The sequence below is a fragment of the Lipotes vexillifer genome, unplaced genomic scaffold (assembly GCF_000442215.2).
Source record: "Lipotes vexillifer unplaced genomic scaffold, Lipotes_vexillifer_v1.1 scaffold702, whole genome shotgun sequence".
Lineage (NCBI taxonomy): Eukaryota > Metazoa > Chordata > Mammalia > Artiodactyla > Lipotidae > Lipotes > Lipotes vexillifer.
Genome location: NW_006786634.1, coordinates 481709 through 498333, shown reverse-complemented (window position 1 = coordinate 498333; position 16625 = coordinate 481709). Strand labels below are relative to the sequence as shown.

The window sequence follows — 16625 nt, the reverse complement described above, 5'->3', positions numbered from 1 at the left end:
CTCTGCCTGTCAAAGTTACTCTCTTTCTTTTCATAGTGGACTGAGCGTCCACTATATTAGGTAATGTCAGGCACTCTACATCTATTAATACATTAAGTTTCACAACAATCTTGAAAAGTATTACCATCTAATATTTATAAGTGAGGAGACTGAGGCCCAGTCAAAAAGGTTAGGTAACTTGGGTGAAATCTCTGGGCTAACAGGAGATGGAACTGAAACTCAAAAACCCATACCCTTGAACATATGTATATATATAACTGATTCATTTTGTTGTAAAGTAGAAACTAACACACCATTGTAAAGCAATTATACTCCAATAAAGATGTTAAAAAACATTTAAAAAAATAAAAAAAATAAAGAGGGAGGGAAGATACAACCTTGACTTTAAAAAAAAAAACCATACTCTTTCTGTATGCATATATTTTGTCCTTTAAATGTGTACTGAATGAGAGCTCAGAGAGACAGACACCAAATAAAAGAATTGACCTGTTGTAATTTCTGTAAGCTCCCCTCCCTCACTGTTTACAGTGTCAATCTTATAAGTGTTTTTATTTACTACAATTTTATATATAATAAAGAATTATTGTAAATCTGGCACGGAACTGGTTTCCAAAGCCTTTATAAAATTGTATGCTATTTCTTAATATATTACCTCCTAGTCCTTAGTGTAGTAAAAACTGGATGGTTCTGAAGTTCGTTACAAAAGTTATTTTAAAATGTTTCTTATTTGTTGGCATGCCAAAGGAAGTGTGAAAAGAATACTGCTTGCTACATTTATAATGCAAAAAACACCCACAATTAGATTCTCCCTTGGGGGAAATAACTATCAGAAAGCCACAGTACTATACACCGTGTATAATTTTATGAATAAAAATCAATGTTTTTATGACTTTTTTTTTCTTTTCCTTTCTTTTTTATTGGAGTACAGTTGCTAATGTTTCTATGACTGTTCTGAGCAGACCGAGAGCTGTTCTTATTCTGTAAAACCCTGTATATTCAAAAGAATGGTAAGAAAAATCCATCGAAAATGAGGTTACAAGCATTTATTAGAAAGTCATTTTACCTTGTCTAGCTGTATACTCATTGTCTTCAATTAACCTTGCTAAACCAAAATCTGCTATTTTGCACACAAGGTTTTCTCCTACAAGAATGTTAGCAGCCCGAAGATCTCGATGAATATAGTTCATTCTTTCAATATACGCCATACCATCAGCAATCTTGGGAAGAAAAAAAACATATATGATACAAAGGGAAGGAGGGAGAGGACAATTCTGGTTAATGTTAAGTCAGATCACTGAAGAATCATATATCTTCAAAAGAGATGATGGTAACGGGGCATAGTCTAGCAGATAATAAGAAGAACAGAAAACCTTTTAATGGAGTGGGGGGAGGGAGAGGAGGATACGGAGGGAGAGAGGGAGAGAGAGAGAAGGAGAGAAGGAGAGGGGATAGGGGAGTAGGAGAAAGGCCCACAAAGCCTGAAGCATTTACCTGGCCCTTTCCAGAAACAGTTTGCCGGCCTCTAGTATAGAGGGGCTCAGAGCCTTGAGCTCAGGTGTGTGGACAAGGCTTGACATATGCTAAAGTCTCACAGGTACGGTTTCTTGGTATAAAGTTTCTCTAAATTGCTAGATCCCATGGACATCTGGACACTTATTGAGAGAGGAGTCTTAGACCCAATGTGTCAACCAAAGCCAATAAAAGGCCCCTTGAATACCTACCACACATCTGAATATAACTTTTAATAGTTTTCATTTATATTTAAAAACAAAAATCCAGAATAATAAAACTATCCCATCTTTAACTGTATACTGCCATCTTAATTCTTGTTTTGGACTATATTAAATAAGAAATTCAGCATAGGGCTTCCCTGGTGGCGCAGTGGTTGGGAGTCCGCCTGCCGATGCAGGGGACACGGGTTGGTGCCCCGGTCCGTGAAGGTCCCACGTGCCGCGGAGCGGCTGGGCCCGTGAGCCGTGGCCGCTGAGCCTGCGCGTCCGGAGCCTGTGCTCCACGACGGGAGAGGCCACGGCGGTGAGATGCCCGCGTACCGCCAAAAAAATAAAAAGAAATTCAGCATATACTTTATCTTTATTTATTTATTTATTTATTTATTTATTTATTTAAAGACCAATATTATTAATTATTTTAGGTATATTACTTTCCAACCTTCTATCCTGGTAGGATCAGTATGATTCTATGTTGCTTAATATCTGCCTATCTACGGCATCCCACTCCCAGCTTTGTTCAGGGCCTTTTGCAGCACACACTTTAGATTTCTAATATTTTCTTTGGAATAGCGATCATTCATTGTCTTAAAATTTATCTACTGAAATATAAATACATATAGATTTTATATTTGTGGATGCATATGTTTCTGAAAGGCCATATGATACAGGAAAGCACTGTACTGGGAGTTACTTACCTGATTCTAATACTAATTAGTTATATGACTATTAGATATCTGGGTCCTCAAGATACTACAGTATCTGTAACATACGGAGTTCAGACTGGATTATCTGTAATGTTCCTCCCAGCTCTAAAATTCCATGATTTCACTATTTGAACAATAGTATCTACTAAGATTAGTTTACATTTTTAATGTACACTTGCAATTCAAATGGACACATGTATAAACACACAAGTACCTGAGCAGCCATGTCAACCAGTTGTGGGAGCTTCAAATACTTTCCATCTCCCTCCTTCAGGAAATCTAATAAGCTCCCTGTAACAGACAATAAGACATTCATAAAAAATAAGCAAATCTTAAATCAGAATTGCAACAAACATTCTCCTACCTCCAAACAAATCATATCACAATACAAAACTTCAGCTTTTTATTCTTCAATATTTTTTGCAGCTTTGGAATTTCTGAATAATTATCTTTAAGATTCTAGAAGAGGGCCCTAAACTGAATTTTTTAAAACTTTTAATAACATGAAAAAAAAGGGAAAATGCAATCATCTCACCAGATTACAGACATTCTTTCCTTGTTTGCTTTGATCAAAATCAGTCCAATTTTTAGTCAAAAAGTAGTATTAGATACTTATATTTTTAAGTCAATCTGTAACAAGAGCTCAGACAACTTGAGGACATCTTGGGGTACTTGAAACTAAAGCTAGGTGGCGAAATAAATGAGTTGATGTGAAGTGTTAGTACAACCAACTTCTCTCAATTTTAGCAGAAGACACCATGCAACAGCAAAGTACTATGCATTACAGCAGAGATAAAGGTTGGAAAGAAGACGTCTAATTGCTATTCTATTACAGGTTAAAAACTTACCATGTACCTGAATTTAATCAAGAGAAAATATCAGACAAACCCAAATTAAGGCACATTTTATAAAGCAACTTTGTTCTCTTAAAAAAAATAACAATGTTATGAAAGACAAGAAAAGCTGAGGACTGCTCCAGATTAAAGGAGACTAAAGAGATGGATGACTAAAAGCCACTGACACATGACCATGGACTGGATACCAGATTGGGGGGGAAATTGCTATAATCGTCACTGGGACAATCAGTGAAATCTGAATATGAACTGTATTTTAGGCAACAAAATTGTAACCATGTTACATTTCTTGAATTTGATCATTGTACTGTGGTTATGTAAGGCAATGTTCTTGTCTTCAGAAGACAAACTCAAGTATTCAGAGGTAAAGCAAGCATAATGTCTGCAATGTACTCTCAAATGGTTCGGGAAAATACCCTCACATTTATTCATACATATATATAGCACCAGGCGAATCTGGCTGAAACATACATGGGAATTCTTTGTATTATTTTTGCAACTTTTCTATAAGTTTAAAAGTACTTCAAAATAAAAGTAAAATAAAACAAAAAACAAGGCAAGGCAAAGAAAGCCCTTTCCGTGTTGACAGGACTATGAAGCAAGACACAGTCATGACTTAGTCTCTTCATTTATAGAGATTCCAAGTCAGGGAATATCTCTCTTCCTCTGGTCCATCTATGGCAGGGAGGACATGTTACTGTGTTTGTCCATTTATCTGCCCTTTCAAATATTTACTGAGGGTCTACTACATGTGAGGCACTGTAAAAGGCACAGAAGATACAAAGATAAATAAGATCTTAAAATACTATATGAAAGTATAGTGTATAGATCTAGAAACTATATGTACACAAATAAATATTGTCCAGTAGGTGTTATAAAAGTTACTGTAAAAACTACAGTGGAGACACAATGGATCTGGTTAATTCTATGGAAAAATCAGGAAAGGCTTCACAGAGGAGATGCATCTTGAAGAAGAATGGGGTCAGATAGGGAATTCCAGGAAGACAGAATAACAAGTACAAAGGCAGTAATTCATGAAACGGCACAGTAAGTTCAAGGAACTGAAAACGGTCCTTCCTATGCAAGAACATGGGCACAAAGATGGGAATTGATGAGAAAGAGGCTGCAGGAGTCAGAAGGCAATGCATAAATGGACTTTATCCTTTTTATATGAAGTTTTATAGAGAAGCAATATGATCAGATTTATGTTGAAAAAGTAATCACTCCAATTTGATGAATGAAATTGGACTAAAACTGCATAAAAGGAGGAAGTTTAAAAGTTCCTGCAATAGTCTAGGAAAGAGTGAGAAGAGGAACATTTCCAGAGACATTTAATAAATGGAATTAACAGCCCACAATGGACTATTATTACATAAAGGGGTGGGAAAGTGAAGACTGCGGGGCCTCATTGCCAGAGTCTGTGTTTCTAACAAGTGTCCAGGTGATGCTACTGCTGCCGCACCCTATGTTCCAGAGTCTCTTTCCCCTTTCCAAAAATGGCAAGTACAAGAATATTCACTGCAGCACTGTCTGTGATGGTGCAAACTAAAAGCAACCTAAATGTTCACTGGGAAAGGAATGAATAAACAATGGAATACTCATACAGAATTTCATTCAATAGTTAAAAGTACACAAATGAGATCTTCTCTTATCCACATGAATAACTCTCAAGCATGTAATGTTGAACGAAAATAAAGCTGGTTAAATTTATGTAATTTAAAAACATACAAATACTGTTAATAGGTAACTATATATTAGTAAAAGTATATCAACAGGAAAAACAGAGATGGGAAAAGCAACAACTTCAAAACTGAGGTTACCTCTGAAGGGAATGGGCTCAAGGAGGGGTAAAAACAAGGATTAAGTTAGATCTTTAATGTGTTGTTTCCTTAGTAGAAAGATCTGAAGCAAATATGGCAAAATGTAAACATTAGTTAAATTTGGATGGTAGGGACATGGGTGTTATGGTATTCTTTGTATGTTTGAAATATTCTGTAATTTAAAAAGAGTAAAATGGCTAGTTAGGAAGTAAAGATGTAATACTGTCTGTCTACTTTAAAGAATCTTGGGGCTTCCCTGGTGGTGCAGTGGTTAAGAATCCACCAGCCAACACAGGGGGACAGGGGTTCAAGCCCTGGTCCTGGAAGATCCCACATGCCACAGAGCAACTAAGCCCGTGCACCCCAACTACTGAGCCTGCGCTCTAGAGCCCGCGAGCCATAACTACTGGAGCCCACATGCCTAGATAGAGCCTGTGCTCCGCAACAAGAGAAGCCACCGCAATGAGAAGCCCACACACCACAACAAAGAGTAGCCCTCACTTGCCGCAACTAGAGAACGCCCAAGCACAGAAATGAAGACCCAATGCAGCCCAAAATAAACAAATAAATTTAAAAAAAAAGAATCTTGGCTGTGAAGGGAAGCAAAAGGTAAAGAGAAGTCGGTGAAAAGCAGATGTTGGGACCAAGAGAGGGTTTTCTTTTTAAACGAAAGGAAGGATTTAACTGTCCTTAAACAGAGGAAGGAACACTTCTTTTTCTTAGCCTGCAAGACAGACTGATGTTATATAAATACGCTGCATGACAATGTTGAATATACAGAAAGAAGCAAAAGCTACAGTTCTTTGTTTTGGGATTTAGAGTCTAGATAAGGAGCCATGATCAATCCACTATGTAGAACATCATTCAGTGTAATGATAATTGCTAAAACAGTGCAAAGGCTGCAGAGCACAGAAATTCAGGACTAGAATGTGTGTTATTTTGACAATTCTCTTTTTCTGATCTTTAACTAATTACAACAAATCCCCCCTCCCTTAAAAGTTTCTTATATCCATTTATCAGAGCATTTTGAATCATATCAGTGGGTCCTTAACCTTTTTTTGGTCATGGGTTATTTTGAGAATCTGATGAATGAGAGAGTCTGTGGACTCTCTTTCTAGAAAAACATACATAACTGTGCAAAAATTGACAGAGAACTTCAGAGGAAGTTCACTGACCCTCTGAAGCTCATTCATGGCAGAGAGAGCATGTACTTGATAAATAATTATGAAACCAATTCAGAGCAGTCCTTAAGTTGGTCTCATATACCTCTCTGGCCTTATTTCCAACCAGTTACCTTCTATACTTTCCACTACCCATGGTTTTGTTCCCCATTTCCTCCTAGCTCTGCAGAAAAATACTGGTACCCTTCACTTTACTTATTCGTGTCCTTCATAATCTTAAAGGGTATTTCAAGACTTGTCTTTTCTACTGATACTTCTCATTTTATTCCAACCTATGTTATCTCTTCCTCAATTTCTATGTTACTTACTGAATGTGTCAAAACACCTAGAAATCCATTATGCTTTGAACTTGTTTGTTGATGGCAAGCTGTTATTTACTTTTATACTGAAAATTAACTTATCGGGTTAGATCTTTTCTCTCTTAATTCAATGTAAGTTGGTTAGATGGCTTTACTTCTTTGATACCTTATAATACTGGCACACTATTTATATATTAGAAGCATTCATTACATTTTAATTGTTAACAATTTCTAGAGCATTCTGATTATAAAGAGAACACACGAAGCAATGAGTTTGGATAGATTATGGAGGGCCAAGTTCTAAGTGCCTGAATAGCAAGATGGGGAATTACAGAGTTTAAAACTGTAAAGGCCCTCTGTAGAAGGGCCTCTCTCGCCTCCCTGCTTCCAAGATGACCAAGAAAAGAAGGAATAATGGTCACCCCAAAAAGGGCCGCGGCCATGTGCAGCCTATTCACTGCACCAACTGTGCCCGATGCATGCCCAAGGACAAGGCCATTTAAGAAGCTCATCATTCGGAACATCGTAGAGGCTGCAGCCGTCAGGGACATTTCCGAAGTGAGTGTTTTCGACACCTGTGTGCTTCCCAAGCTGTATGTGAAACTGCATTACTGGGTGAGTTGTGCCATTCACAGCAAGGTAGTCAGGAATCGTTCTTGGGAAGCCCAGAAGGACCGAACACCTCCACCCCGATTTAGACCTGTGGGTGCTGCCCCATGACCTCTGCCAAAGCCCATGTAAGACACTAAGTCCTTAAAGACTAAATAAATACTGTCCCCTGGAAAGACAATAAAATGGAAATTATACTTTAAAAACAATAAAAAAATAAACTAGAAGGGGCATTTGTGATCTTGTATACTAAATCTCCCATCTAGAAATAATCCTAACCCAGCAGTCTGACAACATAGACTTCTACCATATTCCCCAATTAAATACTTCTTGAAATCAATATACAAAGCTAAACGGACCATTAGCTTTATCTCCACTATATTCTTATGCTATCAATATCCTGATTTAAACTTTCTCCTTGTCCCTTTTCTCCCTTCTAGTTCATCTAATATACTCTGACATGAGATATTTGGCAGTTGTTTGAAGTAGAGATTCTTTGCCAAAAGTGCCATGTGCTTTGTGAGCTTTAGGTAATGTTTTGGCTCTCAATTAGTAGGCTATGTCAATTCTTAACTTTTGGTTTTTCTGTTTCTTTTGGGGGGAAATATTTTCTTATGGTCAATGTGTAGCTTGTAGTTGGTCCTGTCACCACTAGATGGAACTACATCACTGACCAAGATGGACAAATGGTGAGGGATGACTCCATCAGTGGCTGTAACTGCAGATTAGTGACTCATTAAGACTAAAAAAAGGAGATAAAATTCAAGAGGATAAAAAGCAGGCCTGTCAGCAAGCGTATTTGGTGACTTACTAGTTCCTCTTCTAATGCATCATCAGCAAAGGGAAAAAGAGAGAAGAGCGACAGCCTTCCCTTCTTTCCCTGGCCCTAACCAACCCTGTTACTGAAGATCCCACACCTTGGGGTCTGGGGTTTGGAGAAACGGAGAAATTTCAGTTGACAGTAGTGGAAAAAAGCAGTTTCTAGGATTCCTGAGTGAGATTATATTAAAACTAGATAAAGTTAATTTTCTTAACTTTACCTGATTTCTTTGCTTTAGTACTAAAGATATAAATAGCTTTCTGATTGCATTATTTTAAATCAACTAGTGTGAATACTTTTTTTCTTTTTCACCTTCCCAGCTATTCCACTGACTTCAGTCAAATGGAATGAAGGACTATTTACTTTCAAAATAAATTCAGTGCCTTATTTCCTTTTTAAACTCTGTACTATCATTTGGAATAACTGGAGCTAATTTCCATTAAACAAAATGTCAGGTTTTCTCTTTTTACATGTCTACATAAAAAAAATCTTAAGTTAGAAAATACAGTAAAAATCTGTATGCATAAAAACAGAGATGAAGACTTAAAATTTATTCATAACATGAATACCCAATGAGATACTAACATACACATACCTTTTGACATAAATTCAGTGACAATGTAAATTGGCTCTTCAGAAACAACAGCATATAGTGGAACAAGTTTATCATGTCTTAACTTTTTCATTATCTGAGCCTCTTGAAGAAAAGCTTCTGGCATCATTGTACCTGGTTTTAGTGTTTTGATTGCAACTTTTGTGGTTCCATTCCATGTTCCTAGAGAAACAATCCACATTTCACTATTTTAACCTATATTTTAAGAGATTTACAACAAACTTCAATGAGCAGCAGTAACCTCAAATATTTCAACGTATCTTATCATAAATTGGGGCATTTTCATCTATGGTTAAACAATGACAAAAAAACAAAAGTTCAGGCTCCTTACCCATCCATACTTCACCGAAACATCCTTGTCCTAGTTTAACCTCCAGTCGCAAAGATTCTCGAGGGATTTCCCAAGCATCTTTTGCTAGACCTTGAGTCTGGGGTTTCACAGTTGGACACACAGTTGTTAACTTATGGCATAAACCATCAGCATGTTCTAGATAAATGAATAAACTACACTGTAAAATGAATAACTTACAAAAATTAAGGTACATATAATTGTACCAGTGTTTTTAAAAGTTTAATTATAGGAAATTAAAACTATGTTCTATCAGTTTTATTACAAAAGCACAAACACAAAAAGGGAGTTGCATAAAAGAAGCAAAACATACAAGAAGTCAAACATTTTATTAAATACATTTTAAAAGTTATTATTTATTATGTCCCATTATGTCCCAGCTATTGTGCTAATTCAGCCCTTTACAAATATCTCATATAAATAAAAGAGACTTAGAAAATTTAAGCAACTTTCACAAGGTGACCCAGTAAATACTTGACAGAGATGGGTTTCAAACCCTAGATCTGACTGCCTCCAAAGTTCTGCTTTTGACCACTGTGCTTCATTTCTTCCCAAAGAGAATGTTACCATTAATTGTTATTTCTAAAAACCACAAGTGAGGAACTTCCCTGGTGGTGCAGTGGTTAAGAATCTGCCTGCCAATGCAGGGGGCACAGGTTCAATCCCTGGTCTGGGAAGACCCCACATGCCGCGGAGCAACTAAGCCTGTGCGCCACAACTACTGAGCCTGTGCTCTAGAGCCCACGTGCCACAACTACTGAGACTGCATGCCACAACTACTGAAGCCTGCAGGCCTAGAGCCCTTGGTCCACAACAAGAGAAGCCCCTGCAATGAGGAACCCATGCACTGCAATGAAGAGTAGCCCCCGCTCTCCGCAACTAGAGAAAGCCCACGTGCAGCAACGAAGACCCAACGCAGCCAGAAAAAAAAAAAAGAACCCAACTCAATAGTAAGTATTATCTGTTCCTCATTTTAAAACTAAAATACATTGGGCACATACTGTGTATAAAGTAGCATGTTAGACCTTAAGAGACATGAAGACATGGATGCTGTCCTCATAAAATTGAACATGAGGAAATAATTTTCACCCTTGAAATACTCACGTACCTGTATAGTGTTTTACCAATTTCTGCAGAGTATCAAATTGTGCTCTGGTTGTGATATAGTATCCACCATTGTCAAGTTTCCTAATTTTGTAGTGTTTCACATTGTCACCCCTTACCTCATCCCAATCACGAATAGAGAGGGAATAAGCACCTAGAAGGGAAAATGAACACTTCTACTATACCTTTCTTAAAATACTGCCCAAGAAAATTTTTATACTTATATTAACAATATTCATACCTTTAGTAGTTTCACTCTCTCTTACTAAGAAAATACCTCGTTGATTCCCAGGATTCAGAAGTAATCTTTCAGCATCTTTTCTCCCCATTTTGCCAAAATACCATCTGGAAAAAAAAATGAGTAGTGTTCTGAGTTAGAAGGGTGTAGTAAGCATCAGAAAAATTATACATAGATATTAGTAAGAATGGAGTGGGACAGGGAGGATGACAAAGAACAGAACACAGCTTTAAAATACAGTAAAACAGAATGAAAGATCTTTCTTAAATATTACAAGTACTACTATCAGAATATATTGTCATAGTATTTTCATGTATTAACTACTCAACAAGTCTCTTAAACTCCACCTGGCAGTCACAGGAACCATAAATATAGAAGGAAAGGCAACAATGACAGTCTTTTAGTCAATGACAGATGAAAATATTAAGATTATAGTAGGAAGAGTAAAAGTGGTTCTCTGGCAACAGTGTGATCATTTGTATTCAGTAAGATGCATGTCCAAATTATTAGGGACTCTAAATTACTGTGGGTTCATTTAATACAGTTTTGTGAATAAAAATGCAATTTTTGCTGAGGAGGAGCCACAGAATAGTGGAGAAGAAAGACCAAAGGACAAAATGGAAAGTAACAAGTGCCAAAGCAGAACAGAGAGTTATGGAGACAAATTACACATCACTAATAAAAAAGCAAACAAATATTGATAGAGCACCTACTATGTGCAAGATGCTGGGCTAAGTGCTGTGATATGAAGATGATGTATTATTTATGGATCCCAGATAAATCTGCTTTGACATAAAAGTACAGGCATACCTCATTTTATTGTGTTTTGCTTTATTGCGTCTTTTTAAAAATTGTAGGTTTGTGGCAACCCTGGTCAAGCAAGTCTATCAGAGTCATTTTTCCAATAGCATTTGCTAACTTCGCGTCTCTGCGTCACATTTTGCTAAGTCTTGCAGTATTTCAAACATTTTCTTCCACATAAGACAGCAAACTTAACTGCTAAATGTTGTGTGTGATCTGACTGCTCCACCAACTGGCTGTTTCCCCAACTCCCTCTCCTCATGCCTCCCAACTCCCTGAGATACACAATGTTGAAATTAGGCCAAGTAATAACCCTACAATGGTCTAAGTGTTCCTTTCTCTGAGTGAAAGGAAGAGTCGATCAACACGGCAAACTTTGTTGTTGATTTATTTTAAGAAACTGCCACGGCCACTCCAGCCATCAGCAGCCACCACTCCGATCAGCAGCCACCAACATGGAGGCAGGACCCTCTACAGCAAAACAACTATGGCTTGCTGAAAGCTCAGACAATGGTTAGCATTTTTTAGCAATAAAGTATTTTTAATTAAGGTATGTACATTGATTTTTTAGACATAGACTGTTGTACACTTAATATACCACAGTGTGGTATAACCGTAACTTTTATGCACTGGGAAACCAACTCACTTTACTGCAATATTTGCTTTATTATGGCTGTCTAGAACCAAATCCACAATATCTCCGAGTATGCCTGTAATATGTCACTGAAGGTGAACTTTTAACTTTTTGAAAGTTGTAAGAATGGTACTCAGAACTCCCATACACACTCCACCCAGGTTTCCTGTTAATATTTTGCTTTGTCATATTCTCTTTTTCCCTGTGTATGTGTGTTTGTGTGGGTGTATTTCCTTCTGAACTGAATGATAGTTGCAAACATGCTGAATCGTTACCTCTAAATGCTTCAGTGTGTACATCCTAAAAGACAAAGATACTCTCTCTCCATAGCCATGGAGCAAGCACCTAAGTCAAGAAGTTAACACTGATACAACAACATCAATGGAGGATAAATTTTTGACATGAAAGAGTCTGCAGAATATAAAAAGGGTTAATGCAATTATTTTAAAGTGAAAAAATAAAGGCTAGGGACTAGGCATAATACAGAATTATAAATGCAGATTCATTTATGATCCTACTGTAAGCAAATACTATGGCATTAATTATTAATTTTCAAGTAACATCTCCTATTAATACGATACATTAGCTGTATTAAGACTGGTATGTAATTGCACGTGTGTAAAGTTGTGGCTAAGTAGAATGTGCATTAAGACATTTTAAAAATCAAAATAATTAATAAAATATGAAGCAGTGCCATACTCTTCTGCCTGAATGGAATCTGCAGGGGCTACATAATTGCTAGGGATATAGCCATTCTTTCCTGTAGCAATTGATCTTGCTTCCCACCAGTCTCCTTCCCTGCAACACATAAAACAACAATTACCACAAGGTAGACCACAGCTCAGGACACGATCTATCGCAGTGCCATCTTGTATCTGAAACAGACAAGAAGTATTACTTCCATTTTTATTTATGCATTCATTTGATCAAGAATTAAACTCGAAGAACAATATTTAAAAAATAGGTTACAGGACATCACTGGTGGCACAGTGGTTAAGAATCTGCCTGCCAACCCAGGGGACATGGGTTTAATCCCTGGTCCAAGAAGGTCCCACATGTCATGGAGCAACTAAGCCCGTGCGCCACGACTACTGAGCCTGCGCTCTATAACCGTGAGCCACAACTCCTGAGCCCGTGTGCTGCAACTACTGAAGCCTGTGCGCCTAGAGCCTGTGCCCAGCAACAAGAGAAGCCACCACAATGAGAAGCCCGCACACCACCACGAAGAGTAGCCCCTGCTCGCCGCAACTAGAGAAAGCCCACGTGCAGCAACAAAGATCCAACGCAGCCAAAAAAATAATAGGTTACATGAATTAAGGGAAAGGCCAAGCAAAATCACAATTGCATTGTTTCTGCTTCAAACCAACAAATAAAACAAAAACCCTAAAAAACAAACAAAAAAAAACCACTTTAATTTTAGTTATAAAATCTCTTTTTTATGTAACCTAACCTTTCAACCTAAGACAATAAACTATGCTGAATAAAACATTTTGGGAAGTAAATCTTTCAGATTACTCAGTTTGAAATTGAAATTTCATAAATTCTTGAGGTGAATCTGATCTTTAAAAAATGAAATGGAAAATCCTTTTGTAATTCAAATGTTTACAAACTCATATACTTGGCTTGTAGCTTCCTAGTATATATTAAGTACGTTCAGATATACAAACTGAAAACTTTGATCCTGATAATCATTCACTGATTCATTCAAACATTCACTGAATATCTTTTAAGTAACAGACCTTACAATAGAGTGTGCTAGAAACAGGTAAAAAGTCCTTATCCTCAAGTAACTCCATCTAGAGCAGGATTTCTCAACCTCGGCATGACTGACACTTTGGGCTAGACAATGCTTTGTGGTGGGGGGGCTGTCCTGTGCACTGCAGGATGCTGAGCAGCATCCCTGGCCTCCACCCACTAGATGCCAGTTGTAGCACCATGGATGTAACAAACAAAAATGTCTCCAGACACGGTCAAATGTCCCCTTGGTGATTCTGCCCCCATGCTGAGAACCACTGGTCTAAAAGGATGACAGGCAAGTGATAAATTTTAATTCAAAACTGTGATGGCTGCTATAATTGAGGTTTGCACAGGTTGCTATGTAAACATGTAAGAGAGACACCAAATCCAGCAGGGGGTGGGGACTGGGCCAGGCAGGAAAGGTAGAAAGAATATCAAGAAAGGCTTCCTTGAGAACGGACACAGGAATATACACTTTGACGGATGCACAGGGTTGGCCAGATGAAGGAAGAAAAGTGGAGGGACAAGAAGTTACATTCCAGAAAAAAGAAATCGCATGTGTGAAAGCACAGAAAAGGGGAGAACCTCCAGTGTATTCAGAATCATAAATAAGTAATTCAGTCTGGCTGGGCAGTGGAGTGAGGAAGGGGAAGAAGCTCAATGAATGACGCCTGCTCTTATTGCTGTTTTATCTTGACGGCAGCCAGTAGCTGTTGAAGGATTTTAAAGCCGAGAGACAGAATCACATTTCATGTTCTCAAAAAATAACTGGTAGCAAGCGGGAACAAAGATGGAAGGAAACATGACTGGACGCAAAGAGACCATAAATGTCTATTCCGAGAAGTTACAAAGTGGTCGCTGTGCCTGCTAATGAAATTATGGGATCTATTTTCTGTAACAAGCACTGAATTTTCTATGGTGGCCCACTAAATGACAACAAGTCTGAGAGTCACATAAGGAAACAGCAATGTAACATGGTCAGTTTGGGACTGCAGGAGTTCCTAAGCCTTTTTAGTTTGTTTTTTTAAGAGAAAGAGATTAAGATCTTTAAATCATCTAGTACTTAGATAAATGGGATCATAGAAATATCTTTATAAAGGTTTTTTTTAAGTAAGGTACTTACTTACATATACTCCCTGAATCCTCACTCTTAAATCTCTACTGTTTATGGCAGAACCACAGCAACACAATTTGTAGAAATCATAACTTCTGGCTCCGGCAGTAGTATTATGCCGTATATCTAAGGAAACCAAATGTATCATCCAATCCAGTGGACAGAGACCCACGCCCCACTACTCTCGTCTCTGAATCATCAACCAGCTCAGTGGTTTCAGTGTAAAGTAGGCTGCTGTTGGTATCTCTCCCCCGTAAAATGTTCGTAACACTTACGTATTGTTAATTATTTGAAATCTTTCACCCTTCTTAAATGAAAGGTCTTCTGTAGTTCTAGCTTCATAATCATATAAGGCCACAAATACAGTAACACCACCTATTGGGGGAAAAAAAGACCAAGGTAAATTATATAGACAAATTAACAACAGAGAAATTTAAAAACACTGCCAACAACAACAAAAAAAGCTTAAGCATAGTTCTTTTCCTGGTCTCCAGAATCTATTTTTAAAAGTTGGAGGGGCTTCCCTGGTGGCGTTGTGGTTGAGAGTCTGCCTGCCGATGCAGGGGTCATGGGTTCGAGCCCTGGTCTGGGAATATCCCACATGCTGCGGAGCAACTAAGCCCGTGCGCCACAACTACTGAGCCTGTGCGTCTGGAGCCTGTGCTCCGCAACAAGAGAGGCCGCGATAGTGAGAGGCCCGTGCACCGCGATGAAGAGTAGCCCCCGCTTGCCGCACCTAGAGAAAGCCCTTGCACAGAAATGAAGACCCAACACAGCCATAAATAAATAAAAAATAAAAAATAAAAAAAAAAAAGTTGGAGATTTGGGTCGCTAAAGTTTTCAAGTTATTAAGATGCTATCTTAAGGCCTTCCATGAGACTACTGTACTCTACAAATTCTAAAATTCTATAGACCCAGAGAGACATTTTTAATCTTGATTCACAGCTGCAACATCTCTAGCTTGAAAAGACAAAGTTCAAATCAATTCTTTGGCAGAAAAAGCATTAACGAGTATTATAAACTACTAGCATTGATCATCTCAATTTCTTAAGAACAATAAGTGAACATTCCCATCCTTAAGACTAATCATTCACTGTATAGCACAGGGAACTCTACTCAATACTCTGTAATGACCCATATGGGAACAGAATTTAAAAAAAGAGTGGATATGTGTATAACTGATTCACTTTGCTGTACAGCAGAACACAACACTGTAAATCAACTATACTCCAATAAAAATTAATTTAAAAAAAGACTAACAGTAATAACTAGGGTTTTATTAAGATTATTATATTTAACACAAAGATAAAAATAGCATGCTTTTCTTAGAAATTAAATGGTATGGCTGATACAGATTATAAATTCCAAAAATAATTTTGTCATATAAAGCACTGTATGTAGTTGCTTAAGACATAAGCAACTTAAATAGCCAAACTATTATCTGCAAGCGAAAGAACAGAATCTCATTTATCTGGCTTCTCCCCTGAGGCCCGGTCAGATATTAACTACCTATTTGACATCTCAAATGTCTATCAAGCATTTAAAATTTATTAGGTACAAAACAAAGGTGTTGGGCTTCCCTGGTGCTGCAGTGGTTAAGAGTCTGCCTGCCGATGCAGGGGACATGGGTTTGTGCCCCGGTCAGGGAAAATCCCACATGCCCTGGAGCGGCTGGGCCCGTGAGCCATGACCACTGAGCCTGCGCGTCCGGAGCCTGTGCTCCGCAATGGGTGAGGCCACAGCAGTGAGAGGCCCTCGTACAGCAAAAACAAACAAACAAACAACAACAAAAAAAAACACAAAGATTTTGACTTTTCTCCTCTAACCTGAAGTATTACTGAAGTCTTCCCTACCTCAGCGAACACTACCAGTCAGGTACTCAAGCCAAGTCCATTACCAGCACTGTCAGTTCTACCTCTAAAGTACCTTATCTACTTCCTTTTCATTTCCAGCTCTTCCACCCTAATCCAAGTCCCTGTTATCTCTTACTGGGAAAGTAATAGCCTAACTCACTTCTA

General features: G+C 38.0%; 1 protein-coding gene and 1 pseudogene across 1 annotated transcript in view; one reads left to right on the top strand and one right to left on the bottom strand.

Annotated features, from left to right (window-relative positions):
* Window positions 1-16625, bottom strand: part of YES1 (YES proto-oncogene 1, Src family tyrosine kinase) — a 77893-nt gene that overhangs the window by 6461 nt on the left and 54807 nt on the right. The window contains exons 3-10 of the mRNA XM_007459055.1: window positions 14883-14982; window positions 12456-12554; window positions 10325-10428; window positions 10088-10237; window positions 8962-9117; window positions 8613-8792; window positions 2649-2725; window positions 1064-1217 (exon numbers count right to left, since the gene is read on the bottom strand). Coding sequence (XP_007459117.1) covers window positions 1064-1217; window positions 2649-2725; window positions 8613-8792; window positions 8962-9117; window positions 10088-10237; window positions 10325-10428; window positions 12456-12554; window positions 14883-14982 — 1020 coding nt within the window. The remainder of the gene's footprint in view (window positions 1-1063; window positions 1218-2648; window positions 2726-8612; window positions 8793-8961; window positions 9118-10087; window positions 10238-10324; window positions 10429-12455; window positions 12555-14882; window positions 14983-16625) is intronic.
* Window positions 6981-7329, top strand: LOC103070923 (40S ribosomal protein S26 pseudogene; annotated as a pseudogene).